Below are 20,026 nucleotides of genomic sequence, written 5' to 3'. Positions count from 1 at the left end.
AATTATGGACCTGACTGTATTTTAAAGGTACATCTCTGTCGTGTTGATTACCACTCATGATGAAAGGATAAAAAGCAAACTCCTCAGCAAATATTTATTTCTAAAAAGAAGAAGAGGCCCGAAGGAAACAGATGAAGACAACACTCCGAGCCTCACCTTTTAAGGAGGATACCAGCAATGGTCAGAAGCACCCAGGTGGCATTGATAAGATTGAAGTCAATAGAGACCTAACCTGTCTGGCAACACTTCCACCACTGAAAAAGGAAGACCGTGAAAGACAGGAAAATAGATAAATATAGAAGATACAGAAGATAGGGGGAGAGGGGGATATGGGAATAGGAAATGAGAGGAGAGAAATTGAGGAGAGAGAATTTCCACAATTCACTCCAAACCTGTTCTGAGCAACTGGTAGGACTTGGACTCAGAAGGGGAGGGAACAGGGTGAGAGGGAGGGGTAGAGGAGAGAAAGAGAGAGAGGGATAGGAGGGGAGAAAAACAACCTCTCCCTTACTCTATCTGACACACACGCACACTCACCCTCACACACACAGACACACACTAGCAACTAAGCAACATAATAAAAAAAAAACTCACACACATAGATCTTCAAAGCCAACTGGCTTTCATAGACCGCCAATTATCCTAAGAGATTACATCTGGGGGGATTGCGTCAGATAAATAAGGTGAGAAGAGTGACAAGACCCAGTCACCTCAGCGCAGCGAGACAGACAGGGAGAGGAACTCCTCAACAGGGATCCCAACAGGAGAGAGAGAGAGAGGGGCACTCAGAGAAGAGAAGCAGCACGCAGCCACTCCACTCACAGGGACTCAGCTCAGAGAGACGGAGAAAAGAGAAGGAGAGCTCCAGCTCACACTCTACTCTAGCTCAGAGGGACCAGGGCACAGAGACCCAGCGCTTCCATTCTCACTTCCCTCACATAGAGGAGCACAGCACACCAAGAAAGAGACACTCCAGCTAAGAGTCTCTATTAAACAGACAAGTAACTTCAGAGGAACATCCAGAGACCAGAAGAAAAGCAAGGATTACATGATTCCTTTTTTCCCCCCATCCTTTGATTCTTCATTTTGATGAGAAACAGCTGTAGTGTTTATCTTGAGATTTGTTTTATTTATTCATATTTTTGAACATTTTTGTTGTCTCCCCATCCCCTCTTCTAACCCTCCCCTGATCTCATCCTCTCCAGAGGTGGTAGAGGTAGCTTCTCATTAGTATTGTACGAGGAGAGTGAGCGGCAGAGGGCGAGAGGTGCTGGTTTCCCAGTTTTGAGTTATGTATGTTGACACATTCCTTTGGAACACGGGAGGAATAAGCAGCAGAAAGAGCAGCAACAGTGTTTTCGTCGTCATCCGCCGGGGGTTCCATCTCCCGCTCTCAGCCCTTCTCCCTCTCCCCCATCCAGCATGGTCCTTTCTGTGAGCTTTTCTCCAGTCCTCCCAGCTCCAGTACAATGTGCATATGGACAGTGACTAAGGGTGCCGCCGCCTGGTCCTGCATTCGTCTGTCCATCCTCTCAGTGCTGCTCGTCCTGCTGCTCTGTCCACTGCCCTCCACGTGTCATCCGATTGCACCTGGGGTCGCCACTCGCTCCGTGGCGCGCTTGTCCAGGGCTGCCAACGCCTCTTCAGACACTGTTGTGGGGCGGCATGTGCGCAGCTATAACCATCTCCAAGGAGACGTGCGCAAGAGGAAACTCTACTCCTATCAGAAGTTCTTTCTCAGGATTGATAAAAATGGGAAAGTCAATGGCACCAAAAACAAAGACGATCTCTACAGTAAGTAACCCCTCTGAAAATATGCACTCACTCAGCTTCTGTTTTGCTTCTTTTCTCATCCCTCTCACATGTGAGTCCCGTAGAGTTTGGTCCCCCCCATTATTATGGCACTGCTCTCTGGTTCCCTGCCTTTGATTTGACTCCACGGCCTCCACACATAACACAAACCTTACCTGGTATTGTGGTGGGCATCAGTGGGCATAGATGTGTCTCTGCCTGGGCAGCAGATGGTTCTTGGATAGTGGAAGCAGCATGGTTGTTGCCTCTGATTCAGTGGACTTTCCTTTAGAGCACGTCTACTGGAACCAATTAGAAATAGCCCAAATAACCCTTTTCTCTCTGAGCAAATATCTTAGGGATCACATGCCTATATGCTTTCTTTGGTGACTTATTATATTTTATTATTACAATTGTATATGTAATACAACTAGTGCTACTAGTGGCATATATAGTGTTATCATCATTTGAGGTTTTCATCATCATCATCATCACTTCCCAGTTGCGTAGCTATGTCCGTCATGGGCTGACATTAATATCTGTATCGAAGTGCTTGTATCCATCCTAACCCCTGCTTAGAATGATATCTCTCAGCTCATCGTTATGCTGCTCTAATCACTACACTTGCCTTCCTGGGTACAGTAAATATTACTACGCAGCGAGCGATACCCCAGACCCCTGCCAAAGCTCGCAGCACCTGGCCGCCACACGCTCTCTCCAAGCTGGTTGTACACTTTCCCGTCAGTGCGCTGTGCGCACATTGGCCCCAATAAAAGAAGGCTTTGCCATGTGGAGCCCATGTGTGCGAGGCTTCTCTTCTCAGACAGTGCCACTCAGACGCTGAGGCTCTGCAAGACATGGCTGAAGGAATTTCAATTAGCAGAGCGTCCTCTCGCCTTCAGCACACTCAGAGTTTAACCATCAGAAGCGGATGTGTCAATAACCACCAAAAGTTCAAGGTTTGAGATCAGGTCGCGACTATAACACCTAGGCTTGATCTACCCTAAAATTACCCTTAATGCTTCAAAACATTTAGACAGAAATGCAATACATAGATTTTTTTGAAATCCACTTTACAATATGCTTGCTTGTTTATGGAAAGATGGCAGTTAGAAAGAGAGAAGAAAAAAAGAGAAGTGCGTAGTGTTTTATGGTGAGTGTCCAATGCATGCTGCATGTGAGTGGTTCCCGCCAATAGCCCACCACATGTGAATATAATGCGGTTGTCATTAGCTCCCACAATGACCTTAGGCACAAGCCTGCCTGGTAATAATTCTGAAACCAGATGGACAGAGCACTTCTTGGGGAATTCAGATCCCATGCTGCCCAAATACTGTCCCATTTGAAGTGTAGCTAGACAGGGCTAGGAACGAATGTCTGGGGGGAGGCAGAGGACCTGGGCCTGTTGGAGGCAAAGTGAGAGAACTACCAAGGGGTGATACATCTGAATCGATCAAAATAGCTTGGACACGTGCCACAATTAAACACAAAACATTTTCTATGAATCCAAAAGGAAAATGCCCACCAGGTTGCAGTAATGTTCTCTGTTTCTCTGACTTGAAACCTTGTGGTGAAAAGTCCAAATGTGGCATAAGATAAGATGATAAACATCTCTTGGTTTATGTATTTGGAAACTGCAGAAACTACAGGTGAGACTTCAGACTGGTATTTCAGGTCTCCTGGTTTGGTCCTAGAAAGGGAGACTTGTTGCCTAGTTGAAATGTCTCAGAGCAGCAGGAAGATAGAGAGCTGCTGGGTAATGTTACTACTATTTGTTGGTGGTGGAGGGGGAGATGCTGGGGGAGCGATTGTTTTTGTCCTTGCCCAGCAGTTTGTCCAGTCACAAACCCTGGGACAGCTGAACAATTAGCAATGAAATGGTGCTGAGTGCATGTTCATCTAGCCTGTCAACTCCTCTTAGTCTGGTAGTATCCTGCAACATCATGGAATTCATTTTGGGGTTAAAATTAACCAAATATTAGAAGACCTTCCTCATCAGGACAGAGACTGTAGTGTGTGGGAACACTTCATTAGCTCCAGTTTTCGTGCTGTCCTGAAACATGTTCACTTGGATTGTCTCCAGCATGCATGAAAATGTGTCATACTTTGTGAGGAAAGGCAGACATTGAGGAAGCTGTGTCTGTCTGTAAACTCAGATGTCACTGTAGACTGATGCGTGGCAGAAGATGGTGAATTTGTCTCTAATTACATAGTGTATGACCAGTAGGCATTGCCTGGCCAGGCCTCCACTGCCCACAGAATTGCAGCCTGTTAGGGTCTTTATCCTCTGCAGCTTTGATATGCCCATGTACAGAGGCTCGATGTTTACGTACGGTGGAGTCAGAAGGCGAATGAATGAAAGATCTTCTAATTAAATAAAATGAAGTCTGATAACATAGCTTTTTGAAGAATGACATGATAACCATTGTAGAAATACGTAGGTAGGTAGCCTACACTGTCGGAGCACAAACCTGTGTTCTTAGAGCCTCTTTGTGTGCTGTGTTGGTCAGGTTGGTCAGGTCTGCCGGTCTGTTACCCGGTCCCTTTCTCTCTCTCAGCCCTCTACAAAAGACCTATCTATGTGCGGTTTGAAACCCAATCCAGCCCATATTGTGTGATTCCCTTTCAGAATCCATCTGCTCAGTATTACAGTGTCACACTGCTTTCCTGCACGTTACTCTCCAGTATTAGAGTATTAAAGCACTGCATGTGTGAACCAAGCTAACAAACGGCTTATTTTCATACTGAATTATTCAACATGTCCAATTTATTTACTGTTCTAATCTAGAATGTCACTGACCAATAACAAACAGTTTATAATAGATGGGTGTTTTTTTTTTCTCTCTTAGTGATTTTCTCTCATTTGGCATCTGGGTCCCACTCTCCATTTCCTCTCCCTTCACTTTGCTTATCAATGAAAGAAACTGGAATCGAAAAAAGCACTCTCTAATAGACGACTGAATTCATCCACAGCGGACTGTGGTCTGAAGTTATATACCTGGGGATACTGGGGAGAAGGGGGTCTGGCTAATGAGCATCATGAGACCCTGACAGTTTTGATTGAGGGGACTTAGGGCAGTTTAGGGTTCAACTGCAGGTTGGATCGTGAGCTCCACAGAGTCCGACTCTTTCCAATCATGTTGCCAACTTTGCGGGCTGTCCATCACGGAGGGGTGAGGCCAGCAGCCATCTATCCTCCTCTCACCCTATTTAGCCCTCGCTCTAATCTAATGCTGCGGAATTAGCATTGCAGGCAATCCCTCACAAAATGGGCTGTTCTAAAGCCAAACTCATTTGTTTTTGTCAAGTTCTAGTGCATTAGGAGATCGTTGATGTGTTGAGCCCTGGAGGAGATGCTGGTGTACAGCAAGCACAGTGAATAAGTAGTATCAGCACTTCTTCTGTCATGTCATGGTCCACTCCTTTCCTTGATGTAGACAAGGACCCTGGACAAGGTGCTGTTCCATTTTATATTGCAACATTTGATACAGATACCTCTAGATCCATATCCAATGAAGTCAAACTTGGCTGAATCCTGAGCTCCTCTGACTGACTCAAAGTGGCCCTATAACTATCCAACCTAAGAGTGTTTGTTATCCTCTGCTCTCCTGGCTGGTTCTGTAGCAGGATTCATCCTTTCTTGGAAGATTTATGAAAGGAATGGTTCTGACAACAGGAATCCTCTTAAGTGCTGCAAACGAGGTCTTAGCAGCATAGAGGATGGGAGGGCTAGGTAAATCTAGTACTTTTATGGTTCCACCAGACCATAAATGGGGGATGGGGGCTCTGGTGTTCCATGCTTCAGCAGTAGAACCACGTCTTTGCAAAAGAGTGGTACCTATGGCAATGGACTAATATGACTGGTTGGTGATGAACAATCGAAAGGGGCTAGTGAAAGCTTTTTCTCAGCCCATAATTATAGTTTTTGACCCCGACATGCTTCATCGTGAGCCTCATGGCGGTGTTGGAACGCAAGGCCGTGTGTTTTCTCACTGATTTGTGTTTCTCTTAGCAAGAGTGTGGTTGTGTGTGTGTGTCTTTATAATGTGTTCATGAGAGGATAGCAAGAAACCATGTTGTGAAATGTGTAAATGTATGTTGTAACTGCACCCGTCTGCACCACATGGATGGCACTCTCTCTTGAGTGTTCTCCTCCTCTCTGTGGTTATAGTGCCCATGTGTGGCTCTCGTGGGAAATCTTAACCACACGGGCAATACAAGTGAGTTATGAGGATTGTGTAGATGTACAAAAGGTTTGTGTCAGTGCTTTAAAAAAAAAATCTAATCTAATTGTTTGGCCAGGGTTCTAGAGAATGTGCGGGATGTGTCCAATTGGCTGCTACGTCCTGTCCGTTTACACTTATAATTAGAAGCAACATGTTTAGGGATTATTTGAATCTAGGCCTGTTACGTAGCATAACAGTATAACAGCAGTTGGTAGAGTTCGGCGGAGTGTGGGTTTAATTCCCGCTGGACCACCCATATGGAAATGAGGGCATGCATGACTGGAAATGGATTTGGATAAAAGCATTTGCTAAATGGCATGTATTATTATTATTATTATTATTATTATTATTATTATTATTATCCCCATAATACCTTCATCAGTGGAAGAGGCTGCAGCCTCAGCCAAAAGGGAGTAATTAAAAGCAGACACCACTGGCACAGACCCCCCCCCCCCCTACAACCCCTGCACCCTCCTACACCCCCTACACCCCCGGGTCGTTAGACTTGTGTCGACACTTTCTGCCTTTAGAACCTTTTCAGCAGTATCTCCCTTATCGCAGGGGAAGTTGGAGCTGTTTAAACAGGTTGTGCAGTCACGTAGATTTGTGAAGGCCTACTGTACAAATCGGTTTTGTTTAAAGTGTGAAAGTTATGATTCATATTGAAATTGAACCTCAATGATTGAAGGCATGCTAGTTCTTTACAAACTTAAGACTTTATCATTCGCTCATCTTCAACTAACCCCTCTTGAACAAGAAAGTTGGCCAGGGAAGCCTAGATTTGTCTCTCAAGCATCTTGTTGTTTCTGCCCATTCGTTTGCTCTATTTAGAGTTCAACATGGAGGTATGGATGTCCAGATGTATGACTAACCTTTGACCCCATTACTTAAAGAGAGGGTCATTTGTGCCAGGGTTGGTTTAAAGGAGAACACCACTGTCTCCCCACTATCATTTTGTCCTGTCTGTCTCTAACAAGCTGCATTCAGAGAGTGAGTGAGTGCGTGAGTGTGTGTGTGAGTGTGTGTGTGTGTGTGTGCGTGCGTGCGTGCGTGCGTGCGTGCGTGCGTGCGTGTGTGTGTGTGTGTGTGTGTGTGTGTGTGTGTGTGTGTGTGTGTGTGTGTGTGTGCACGCGTGCATGTGTATGTTCAAATAAGGAAAGCTAGCAGTTTTCATATTTTTCTATGCGGTGACTCTGACCAAAGTCGCAGGGGACAAGGGGGAACTGAGGCATCGCTCTCTGTACTCACAATTTTCCCCTATTCTTTAAAAATAATTATTTACGCATATTCTTTCAGTGTTTCCTGATATTCACCCATCAATTTACTGTTGTGTCAATCATTGACTCATCTGAACATTTTTGTAATAAAACACAGACTTCGTGAACCGCATGCTGTCCTGCCACTATACCATCCAGCCACCTCTTTATTCTGTCAGTCAGCAACCTCTCTGGAAACGTCAAAACTTCACTGGGCAGTTCTCTTCTCTGAAGAATGGATTATAATTCCCTGGAATTTTAAATTGGCCATCTTTGTTTTGATTAACTGGTTTTGAGTTTTCAATGTTTACCTTATGTGCGGATTCAATACCCTCACAGACGTGCAGGATTTGACTTATATTCCTTAAACCAAACCAGAAAGTCAAAGGCTCACAATTCGGAATAATGATTCAACAGAAGAGCAACTTTTGAACATACCTTCAGCTCTGCAATAGTATGTTGCTGCCCAGAGCGCAGGATTGGCAAAGATACATGGCATTTCCTCTATTTTGGAAGATGCACTGCTAAATCTAACCTGGTAAGGCATCCATGGTATAGGCCAATATAGTTTAATGGTAGGCTGTCCAGGTGAAAGAAATGGGAGCATGTTTCATGTGTTTGGGTGCTGCAATGTTACAAACATTCGCTAGATTAGGTCAAAGTCGCCAACATTGAGAACCACAGACATCACAACACATTCAAGATGTATGTACACACACATACACACACACCGAGTGTGGTGGGACAGATGGAAGTCTGGGAGAGAGAGAGAGGAGAGAGAGTCTTAATGGAATCATCAAAGGTAGCGCAGGGAGACCAGTGCTCGGACCAGAGACGCATCTGGACAGCCCGTCCCATTTTAAAGGAGCAGGCAGGAATGCCAGCTAATTACCCATTGCGTGCGCAAGAGGCAGGGACGTGGGCGGGGGGGGGGGGGGGGGGGGCACTAGGGGGGCTGTCCTGAGGCAACTGGTGGCTGAGTAGGAGCCCTGGATCTTATCCGTCACAGATCCTATATCCAGACCCCCACTGCTTTACTGGCCACTAATGCAACACGTTCCCACACTGGACCAACGCTGGCCCAACACTGTCCCCATCCACATGGGTGCCTGCTTTGACATTTATGAGAGGGAACAGAAGCCTATGTGCCGCCACGTGTGTGTTTGTGTGTGTGTTTGTGTGTGTGTTTGTGTGTGTGTGTGTTTGATGGTGACAGAGTAAAGTGTGAAAAAGTACGCGTTACATGCTCGAATCCTGCCCGAAATCTGGAGGGACCTAAAGACAACAGATCCAACACAACAACCAGAGGAAAAGCTGTTGATGCACTTTCAGCAGGAAATGTTGAAAGTTGTGGTGATAGGCTCTGGAGAGGATTAGTTTGTTAGGCCTAGTGCTTGAGTGCTGCAGTGCATTGTACTTTCCCCAGCAGTAAAAAGGCATCTGGACTTCAAAAACATGGGACCTTAAATCCCAATGACCCCGGGTTCATGACATAACATGACTCAAAGAGTCTATAGAATGTCCAGAACAATTGGAATCACAACATTATGTTTTTGTATAGTATGCAAAATGCAAGAAAGGTTATAAATGACCTTGCCAGATCAAACCCGTAAACACACATTCATATGGTAAGCACTCAGTGCCCGATGGCACGTTTTGACATATACTGGCATAGGTACTATGCTGCAGAACCAATAGCATCGGGTAAATCACATTATCTGAGAAGACTGCATTTTTTCTGAAACCACCGTGAACATCAACATGCACTTCATTTGGTTTGCAACGTCCTTAAAACCACCATGACATAATACACAGTGGTGCTATTACCCGGCATGGTAAGCTGATCTCAAACCATGCGAATGTGAATGTTCTATCTCAGAGAAATCTAATGCTATCTGTTGGCTGGAAAACAGAGCTCAGGTATTTGAAACAACACATTTATACTCATTATAGGTGATTATTTTCTTCTGAGTATCTGGATTTGCTTTTAATCATGCTTTGCTGCCAGGTTTAAAATCACACACAGCTTGACAGTGTTTCTCCCGTGTAAGACTGCTGTGGATCCACGTTTCAGGCAAAGAAAACAATATTGACAGTAGGATAAGAAGTATTAGATGTACAACTTCTGTGTGGAGATGGATCTAAAACACAACTTAACAGCCTCATGAAACCAAAATAAAATATGACTTAACTGTCGCTAGGTGAAGATGATGACAGTGAACAGGCGATGTTTTCATTGGATGTTGCTCACCGTCCGCTATTTAGCACCAATAGGCTACATTTACACCGCATCCATCACAAGCTCGCATCCCATTACACCATGAAGAAGTTGAAAGCACCCTCATACAGATTTAGCCAGTAACCGATGAGTTACTAGCAATTTACATGAGTAACCCCTATCGTGGTGTAAAATATCTGTGAAAAGTAACTAATAAACAAAAAGGTATTGAGTAGTTATAAATTATAATGACAGTGGATGGCGAAAACATCCTCAAGTTTTCTTTTGCACAAACCTTTTGACGGATTGTCCAGCTGGAGTGGGATATTGTCCGACTTTATCTACCCCAATACTTAAATTACTCACAAAGTATACAATTCCCACAACGCCACACTGGCGTTTGTGTTTCTCAATGGATCTAGTGTTCCTCGTGCCCTTAACGCTGAAGTCGTTCCACGGATATGAACCCCTGTGTCATAGTGAATTGGACAGATCGTCAATCAGGCTGTCGCCAGTTGTCGGAGGGAGGATCTCTCGCCTTAGATGTTAGTCACTCTAACCTCAAGTAATGCAAATCAAACTTGGGATTGTTGAAAAGTGGAAACAAAACATGAAGGACAGTTTTTGTACAGAAACCTAACTCTCTTAGAAGTGACACATTTTGTATATTTCCTCAAAGAGCATTTGAATTCATTGTTTTAATATAATATATAATTGTCAGTATATATCTCTAAAATCCCAACATCCTCCCTCGTGTGAAAATAAATCATAATTTTCTTTGAAAGTTGTACCTCAAGTGGTACCTCAAGTGGTAAAACCGGTTTTATAATTGAAAATGCAGACATTTACACGTACCTAACCATCTCATATCCAGTCGTGGGCCATACAATGGGAGCAGAGCAGCAATATAATCTTCAAACGGGCCTAAGATAAACTGGGGAAACACTTTTACAGCCCTCCCTAACCTTAAGTTCATCTGGAGTCACCACTGACCATGTTTAGGAGGCAGTGGGGAGTTTGTAGGGGAGATGAGGGGTGTAGAGTGGGGTTGTTGGGGGGAGAGCTGTGTTGTTCTGCAGCCTAATGAAGCCGGCCCCTAAAGAGAGCCCAGACCCTGCTGCACTGATCTCTCAGGAGCCTGGGAGCCAGAGGCCTGTGGAGGCCAGATCAAAGGTGCGAGGCACTGCTGTCAGGAGCCAGCCCAGGGTCAAACCCAGTTCCTCAGCCCCCCCTGCCCTGCCCTGCCACTACAACAGCCCCTGCTCTACCCTTCCACTACCCCCCCCCCCCTGCCACTACCCCAGCCCCCCCCCCCCCCTTCCTACCTCTACTCCAGTCCCCCAGGCCCCTCTACTGCCATTAACCCAGCCCCCACCCTTGCCCTGCCACTACCCCAGCTCAGGCCCCTTCTGCCACTACCCCAAACCTTCCTGCCACTACCCCAACCCCTCCTGCCACCCCCCTCCCACATCTCCTGTCAAAACCCCAACCCCTCTGGCCAAAACCCCACCCCCTCCTGACACTACCCCAAACCCTTCTGCCACCCCCCCACATCTCCTGTCAAAACCTCAACCCCTCTGGCCAAAACCCCACCCCCTCCTGACACTACCCCAACCCCTCTGGCCCCTACACCCACCTCCAACCCCTCCTGCCACTACCCCAACCTCTGCTGCCACTACCCCACCTCCTCCTGCCACTACCCCATCCCATCCGGCCCCTACCCCTACCCACAGCCCCAAACCCTCCTGTCACTACCCGAAACCCTCCTGCCACAACACCAACCCTTCCGGCCCCTACCCCCAGCCCCAACCCCTCCTGCCATTACCCCACCCCCTCCTGCCACAAACCCAACCCCTCCGGCCCCTACCCCAACCCCTCCTGCCACTACCCCAACCCCTCCAGCCACAACCCCAACCCATCTGGCCCCTATCCCCTACCCCAACCCCTCCTGCCACTACCCCAACCCCTCCAGCCACAACCCCAACCCATCTGGCCCCTATCCCCAGCCCCAAACCCTTCTGCCACTACCCCACCCCCTCATGCCACTAACCCAGCCCCCCTTTAATAGGACATGAGCTGCCTCTACACCCCTGAATCTGGAAGGTTAATAGGAAAGACTTGCCTGTCATAGGGGCAGCAAGTTAGGTTTCCCAGGATAATTATGCACACACTCTGGGTTAACGACAATGGTGGTCTTGTGGCATCTAAGCTGCTTCAAATTTAGTATCGAATTGATGCCTGTTGTTGATGAGAAAAGGTATTTCTCTCAGAATAGGGCGTGCATTGTATGTTCTATAGTAGTGTGTACTCTTCTATACAGTACACAGCGATAGAAGTGGGGGAGGCTCAGTGGTAAAGCTGGCTGGATGAAGCTACAAATGTGAAAGCATTGAGGTCATTTTGACAAGATGCGATAACGGGAGTTCTGTCACCCTGCCAAGAAACCACGGCCTTATGTGGAGATAGGGGGTTTGTGGGAGGAGGGGTGGAGAGAGGCCACCTACAGAGCCTAGGGTAGAAGCCAAGGCTGCTGCCGATGGGAGTCACACCAGGCGGTTGACTTGACCACCCAATGGACAGTCCACCAGCAGAACTGAACTGAGCCACCAGACGACTGTCTGCTCTCCAGTAACGCTGTAATTAGCAGCCATAGCCTCTGCCAATGGTACTGTAAGAGAAACCCAAGAAACACAAATTACTCAAATACTGTGAAACCACATCGACCAATTGAGGTTGAAAAGAGAAAGAAGTCAGATGACTCACCTTATCTAAAGAAAGATATTTCAGAAATGTTTTACCTGCACTCATACGGTATCTCATTACACCATAAACACACGGCCTCTTCTTGTGTGCAGCAGTAAATTCCTTTAGTGAGGCAAGCAAACATTGGACCTCAAATCTAGGTAGCACAAATACAGCTTCATAGAGTGAAATGAGGCGGAAAACTGATTTTGGACTCTTATATAGTCTTGTCCATACTGTATCTGGAACTAACCCTTCATTAGCACTGAAGACTGCAGTCGACTGTTACAGGACCTTGGGGCCTGGTTTTTATTAATCTGCCATATAAAACTAGCACAGTCCTGTTATATACACAGGTGTTTGTCTTCGTAGTTTCTGAAAAATGTCGATTGCAGAATGTCAGCACCTTTTTTTCTTGTTTGTGAAGAAAACTCTGGTTATTACACTTTCAATATTGGTCATAAAACTGTTTCGCTGCACTTAAAAGTTCACCCTCACAAAATATAAATAAACATTTTGGGCAATGTGTCAACCAGAGTGAGGAGACAGGAACGGGGGCAGAACGGGGAGAAAGATAGAGGGAAACAGATGCGCAGAGATAAGCAACGGATAAGAGAGAGAGGAACGAAGCAAAGAGAGAGAGAGTAAGGATACTCGTTTTACTGTTGTGAACGGAGGGGCTGAAGAGAAATGGGTCTGGCCCTGTGCTGTCCTGTGCTGTGCTGTGCTGTGCTGTCCTGTGCTGTCCTGTGCTGTGCTGTCCTGTGCTGTCCTGTGCTGTGCTGTGCTGTCCTGTGCTGTCCTGTGCTGTGCTGTGCTGTCCTGTGCTGTCCTGTGCTGTGCTGTCCTGTGCTGTGCTGTCCTGTGCTGTCCTGTGCTTTGCTGTCCTGTGCTGTCCTGTCCTGTGCTGTCCTGTGCTGTCCTGTGATGTGCTATCCTGTGCTGTCCTGTGCTGTGCTGTCCTGTACTGTCCTGTGCTGTGCTGTCCTGTGCTGTCCTGTGCTGTGCTGTCCTGTGCTGTGCTGCCCTGTGCTGTCCTGTCCTGTACTGTGCTGTGCTGTGCTGTCCTCTCCTGTGCTGTGCTGTCCTGTACTGTCCTGTGCTGTCCTGTGCTGTCCTGTGCTGTGCTGTCCTGTGCTGTGCTGTCCTGTGCTGCCCTGTGCTGTCCTGTGCTGTGCTGTCAACTACTGTCCTGTGCTGTGCTGTCCTGTGCTGTCCTGTCCTGTGCCGAGCTGCCAGGAGCAACATGTTTCAGTCTCTGGTCTGTTCAGTGCCGCCGTATTGTTGCAATTTAAGCCTTTTGTTACAGCCCTGCCTTTCAACTCCAGAGTACAGGTGATGGTTCTGGTGACTTGGCAAGGGGGTCATAAAAAAGTGTTTTGCTTTAACGCGCCACATCAAACGGCCCAAAGCAAACGGCTAAAACAGGTGCCTGACTTTCAACACGGCAGAGATAGATCTTATTTTGACATTGCAAGCTTACCTAAAATACTGCAGTGTCACTTATATTACAGGGGAGCTCAGACTTGAAACTGGTTTTGAACCATTCACTCTTGTGCAGATGGGGAAGGTGTTTGTGACTGTGTCTGAGATCTGGCATGCCTACTACTTACTGAAACGACATACTGTGTACTAATAGTACGACATACTGTGTACTAATAGTAGGACATACTGTGTACTAATAGTACGACATACTGTGTACTAATAGTACGACATACTACAGCATTTAGAACGTACTGTTTAGTAAAGCTGTTTAGTAAAGCTGTTTAGTAAAGCTGTTTAGTAAAGCTGTTTAGTAAGCAGCAAATAACAGGATACTAGGCTCATCCTACTGAGAATTTGTAACCTAAAGCAAAATTGCATTGATTCTTGCCTTTTGTTAGTTTTGGTCAGGTGCAGCTCGTCCCCTCAGCTGATTCGCAGCTGTTATCAAACACACGTGTCTGGAAAGACAAATCTCTTCCTTAACAGTGTGCAGTGAATTCTACTAGATGAAACGCCGAAATGAGTCTGACATCCCGGCATGTAAAGTATACAACATTTTAGGAAATTCCACGTACTATAAAATGTCATTTTTTTCACATACCCTAAAATGCCTATTGAGAACGCAAAGACGGGAATTTCGGAATGGCCTGTGTGTTTGTGTGTTTAACTGTGAGTCAGTGTGAGTTTGTAGGTGCATGTCTTTGCAGTGTATTGTATTTCCGTACAATTGAGTTACTCAAAGTGGTCTCCATACACCTGTATCAATTGGCATTGCCTCTCTCTGTCCTTCCTTCTCTCTCTCCCTCCCTCTCTCTCCCTCCCTCTCTCTCTCCCTCCCTCTCTCTCTCTCTCTCTCTCTCTCTCTCTCCCTCCCTCCCTTTGATCAGGGATTATTCCCCTCTAATCCCACTGACTGTCATCCAATTTCTCTTCTCCTCCATTCATCCCTCCCTCCCCCTCCCCTGTTCATGAACCTGAGGGAAGGCAGAAGAGCAGAGACCAGGCCGGATAACCTTACCACCACACTCAATAGCTGTGTGCAACCAGAGCCCATACGGAAGGGGCTCTCTCACGCCCGCTGTGTATAAAGAAACCTGTCTAATCCGCCTGTTGAGTGGTGGCCACACTGCTTGTTTTGCCGGTTCACAGGTGCAGATAAAACCTCACCGCCAATTCATGCTAAATGGTTTAGCTTAGGCATTGACAATGTACTAGGAGTTCGTTTTCACAGTACAGGGACTGGAATGTCTTTATTTTGTACACTGCATCAATGGAATTATTCATAGTTGTATGGTGTCATGAGTTTTATACAAGCACTTTTAGAAGTATGCTTATATGTTTTCACACTCCTCCTGTGTTACACATCCAAGGTACAATTTCAGTCTTCGACTGTGGAAGTAAAATTAGGGGGTGGGGAGTCTGAAAAGAGGTCATGACCTTTGAGTAGAATCCACAGCTGCAGACTGTATTGGTTCAAAGTTGAAATTGGTTTACATGGGAAAGTCCATGGCAGGGGTAGACTAGAGTCCCCAAGTGAGATACTCTTACGCAAAACTGTTAACCATAACATGTAACCCAGTACAGGGACAGGACACAGCCCAAATAGGAAGATATGGAGAGGAACGATATGTCCAGTTGAACAAGTACTTAATGATAAATGCCTGAGCAACTTACCCCTGATCAAAGAATCCTGCAACAGCCCTCCTAAAACGGGGTCCCCCCTTGTCTCAGGCGGTGCATAAAATCACTCCAGGACAGCAGGATGTTACAAATGTGTGTCCCAGGAGTAAGAAAGGGGGATGGCATGAATAAAAGATGTCAGCGGGGGGGGGGGGGGACTGAAGGTGAGTCAGTGTCAGTGTAGACAGGTGCCATTAACTACTCTGACTCTGGCCTGTCAAAGGCCACCTTGTGAGGCGATATCTACTGTCCTCTGACCCAGGCTAGGAGGCTCCACACTGGGTCAGACCAGCCACCTCCCTGCCTCCCTGCTTGCTACAAAGACCAACTTCTACCAGAATTGGTCCTGAGCTAATCCCCCCTAACCCATGATAGCTTTATGGGTTTATATAATTGACTTTAGGATGAAGGAGACTGGTTACCACATCTTAAGTCCCTAATTGGTTCAAGAAACATTCAGACTGCAAACTGATATGGACATTTTTGCTTTCGCCAGCGTGCCGCTCCACTCCGAAAACAAACAAAAGCAAAGAAATGGTTTTTCCAAAGCTTAGCCCCAGCCAACGCCTCTCACTCAGGGCTTATGGCCCGTTAGCATGGGAATGAAATGGCGGCTCAGCCTGTCTGTTCTCAATGACTGGCACAGAGACACACAGCCAGGCAGCCAGGCAGTGGTTTACTGGGGGGGATCAAGCAAAGATGATTGTGATTATTCAAAACATGGTCAGGGATAACAGGCAGGGATAAGGCCTGCAGTTATTATACCTTTTTATGTAGATATGTTCAGTAAACATCCCGGAAAAGACTGTAGTAACTGACAACATCATGGACTACAACATACTGTATCCATTTAAATTCACTGTAATACTTATTAATCAACTGGCCTGCATGCTATAACAGCAATTATAAACTGGGTAGTTCGAGTCCTGAATGCTGATTGGCTGACAGCCGTGGTATATCAGACCGTATACCACTGGTATGACAGAACATTTATTTTTGCTGTCCTAATTACGTTGGTAACCAGTTTATAATAGCAATAAGGCACCTCAGGGTTTGTGGTATATGGCCAATATACCACGGCTAAGGGCCGCGTTGAGTCGTGCCTAAGAACAGCCCTTAGCCGTGGTATATTGCCCATATACCACACCCCCTCATGCCTTATTGCTTAAATAAACAGTGGAGCCTAACTGTATGCAGTCAAAAACACACTCGCTGCCAGCTTTTACAAGCATTCTTTCTCAATGCAGTTCAATTATTCATTGACTATCACTTCAGTGTATTGGCCTGGTATAACTAACCTATAACGTGTCTGTGTGTCTTCCAGGTGTGCTGGAGATCAAGTCAGTGGATGTTGGGATCGTGGCCATCAAGGGGCTCAGCAGTAACTTTTACCTGGCAATCAGCAAGAAAGGAGAGCTTTATGGCGCGGTAAGTTTAGCCTGTACTGAAATTCACACACAGAATAACAATATCCCTACAACAAAAATGGAGCTAATTATTTGGCTGAGTATACAAACACCCCATTAGACTGACTCAGTGTTCAGAACACTCACTAGTTAGTTGCCAGGTAGTGTTTTTACACTGCCACCTTACTGTTGAAAATAACTCTCTTCCATACTATACTCTCCTAAGGAGCTGGCCCCTTTGATGTTGTGTGAGATCTCTTCTCTCCTCTGTCCCCGGGCCCTTAGAGAAGCCTGGGGTTGTTTTAAAGGACAGTTCCCCTCCACTGCCCGTAAATAATCCCCTAGTACAAGTCGGCCCGGCCAAAAGAGTTGTCGTCTTGGAGAAAGTAAGCCGAGACGCCCCTGCCGTCCCTCTCTCCCAAACACACAGATCCTCCCATATACCACACCATCCTTGTGCTCCACTCTATTCAGACCAGAGAAACACAATACAACAGCCCCCATTCTACTAAAAGCCCTCAAGGGCTACCGGTACTGTTTCATGTGCTCTCACACATCATCTGAAACATAACAGTGAAAGGCTGTTACTACGGCTCTCTTAGTAGTGAAATCAGATGAAATGAGACACAAAAAGCATTCTAGCTAGGGAACACAATTCCCATGACGTATTTTAAAGTGTCACACCAAGGTACTGTCATTCACTCAGTAAAGCATTGGTGGCATATCTGTCCCTCATTACACAAGTATTATATTATAGTTAGCTCGTTCTACATTCATATATTCCATTTTGTGGGAGATTATTTTCACACAAGTTTCCATGAGAAAGAGGTAGCCGAACGTGAGTTGAACCCAGGGCAGCGTTTCCAAAATATTCTCATATGATTTGGGAACATTCAGTTTACTTCTGGATTCAATTTGAACAGCTGTGGCTAAAGAGCATTTGGGAAAGGAACATTCTTTACAGGGTCACAACTGTATCCCTTTTTTTTGTCTAGTTAGTCAGGACACTAAATGACAAGAACAGTCTGTTAGAAGCCTGATGAACCCCACTGCCATTATGCAAGAATGTATTTATATTGTTGTCAACTTGTATTATTGGAGCCAACCAACCTGGATATCTGGATGAGAACTTCTGCTTACTAAATAAATAATGCAAATGTAGACCCCAGTTTCATTGCCTGTGCTGCCAAAGTTGTCGAATCACTCACAATTTGTTTTTCTTGTTTGTTCACCAGAGGGACTTTGGTGTTGACTGTCGGTTGACCGAACGGATTGAGGAGAACAGGTACAACACCTATGCCTCAGCAGAGTGGCGGAACAAGAAGAAGCCCATGTTCGTGGGGCTGAGCGCCAACGGCAAGCCCATGAGGGGCAAGAAAACACGAAGGAAAAACACTGCCACCCACTTCCTGCCCATAGTGGTGTAGCCACCGCATTGGACAGTTCCTTCCCCTGGGAATGTTTCACTGCACTGAGGAAAGACTGGGAACCATTAAAGACATAATGGAGTCATATGCAGTCAAAGTTTTTGATTTGCAAAGACTATACGTATTTTCTGAAAGGAAGGCACTATGTAAAGGAACTGTTTGAACTCATTGTCGCGGAGTCTGACTGATGATGGTACAGATTTGTTTTTAAGTTATGATTCGGCACAGGAGAAAATATGAAACATTTTTCTGTGCCAAATCATTTTCAATAGGCGAACTGTTGGAGACAAAACTGAATACTGAATAAGAGGACAAAAAAAGGACACTGATTCAGCGTCACTGAAGACAGGGTCAAAGGGCAGAGTGTACCATGTGTATTTGTCTGTGTGATGATCTGTGGATGCAGTTACATGTATTTATGCTGTACTAACTCATACGAGGAACTGAAATTGACACTCGTGCTTTGTGACAGACACTTACAGTACTGGAAGCACTTGGGTGACTTAGGTGTGATGGAAGAGAAGCTGGGCCATGGAGTGAGTCATATGCAGAGAATTTAGTCAAGATAGCACCATAGCATAAACCTTATTAACATGCAAGTTCACTGTATTGGGTATTTCCATTCCTTTACCTGACTGCTTTAAAATAAATTATTTATTTTATGTAATATTTAAAGAAACCAAAAAGACCAAAAATATGGAATGGACAAATTCATTATTTTTATCATTTATGCTCTTCTTTTTAAATACTAATCTATCGTTTAAACATGAATAAAATAAATATATTTCTCTTTACTATGTATAATTGTCTATTTGTAGATTTACACCTATTTATTTCACAATACCACAGCACTACACAGCACAGATTATGAATTGTAGGTCTAAACTCAGCTTTTGTTGTTCATTTACTATAGCTACAAAAGCAGTTGCAAATCACATGCCTGTATCAACAACAGTATTACGTGGTCAGAGTAACAAATGAATGGAGACTGTGGTATGCTTTTTGACATATCAACTAACAACTACCAACCCTTTCATGAATTACTTGGGTACTGTAGGTAGGCTACAGGTATGAAAAAAGTCTGATTTCCTAGCAGTTGGAGCAGAAAGGAAGGTGCTGTTTAGAAGCTCGTCAAGACGCCAGAAAATCCAATAAGTCAATTTGACAGCTTGTTCCTAAATTCATTCATAACTCAGGGATTGACTTTGTGGTTTCACAGTGGAAAATGTAGACAAACAAACAAACCTCAAACTGGGGTACATTCTGTGCAAGATTCATATGCCAGCCAGTGTTTTTAGAGAAAACAAGGAGCGGACCCTTAGGAGTTCGCAAATTCTTAAATCCTTAATAACGGAAATACAGATAAGGTAAGGCTATGGACATTGGACATCTACAGCCCACAAAAATACACAAATCGATAACCAGCCAAAGAAGACAACATACAGGAAATACAATGTGACAGTTTCAGTCTGCTTTACAGATCTTGCAGTTGACAAAATTGCAGAGATTTGACCAAAAACAACTGTAACATTTCAAAACAGAAGAGGATTACTGCAACCTAAAAACATTCTAGAAGCACTTTTTTTTCACATTTAAAGTATCAGATATCTCATTGACATCCGAAAAATATTGTTTTTTGAGCTAAATTGTGAGTAGTTCAGTTGTCTTCACAGATTTCAGCACTGTTAAGCAGGCCGCATAAAGTGGAGATTTGGAGTTCTTCACTGAGTCGTAAAGGATACATCTGTTCTTTTATCTCTTCCCAACAAAGGGTACATTTCATTTGGAGCTACGA

The 20,026-nt window shown here is 45.2% G+C and overlaps 1 protein-coding gene across 1 annotated transcript; it reads left to right on the top strand.

Moving 5' to 3' along the window:
- The first annotated feature begins 521 nt into the window (after nt 1–521).
- Nucleotides 522–19,025, top strand: fgf10a (fibroblast growth factor 10a). The gene is made up of 3 exons (XM_020458189.2): nt 522–1,794; nt 16,723–16,826; nt 18,040–19,025. The coding sequence occupies exons 1-3, from the start codon at nt 1,470–1,472 to the stop codon at nt 18,229–18,231; spliced, it is 621 nt and encodes a 206-aa protein (XP_020313778.1). The 5' UTR covers nt 522–1,469; the 3' UTR covers nt 18,232–19,025.
- The last annotated feature ends 1,001 nt before the right edge of the window (nt 19,026–20,026 follow it).

This window comes from Oncorhynchus kisutch, linkage group LG23 (assembly GCF_002021735.2).
Source record: "Oncorhynchus kisutch isolate 150728-3 linkage group LG23, Okis_V2, whole genome shotgun sequence".
In the NCBI taxonomy this organism is placed as follows: domain Eukaryota; kingdom Metazoa; phylum Chordata; class Actinopteri; order Salmoniformes; family Salmonidae; genus Oncorhynchus; species Oncorhynchus kisutch.
This window is presented reverse-complemented; position numbering and strand designations above follow the sequence as displayed.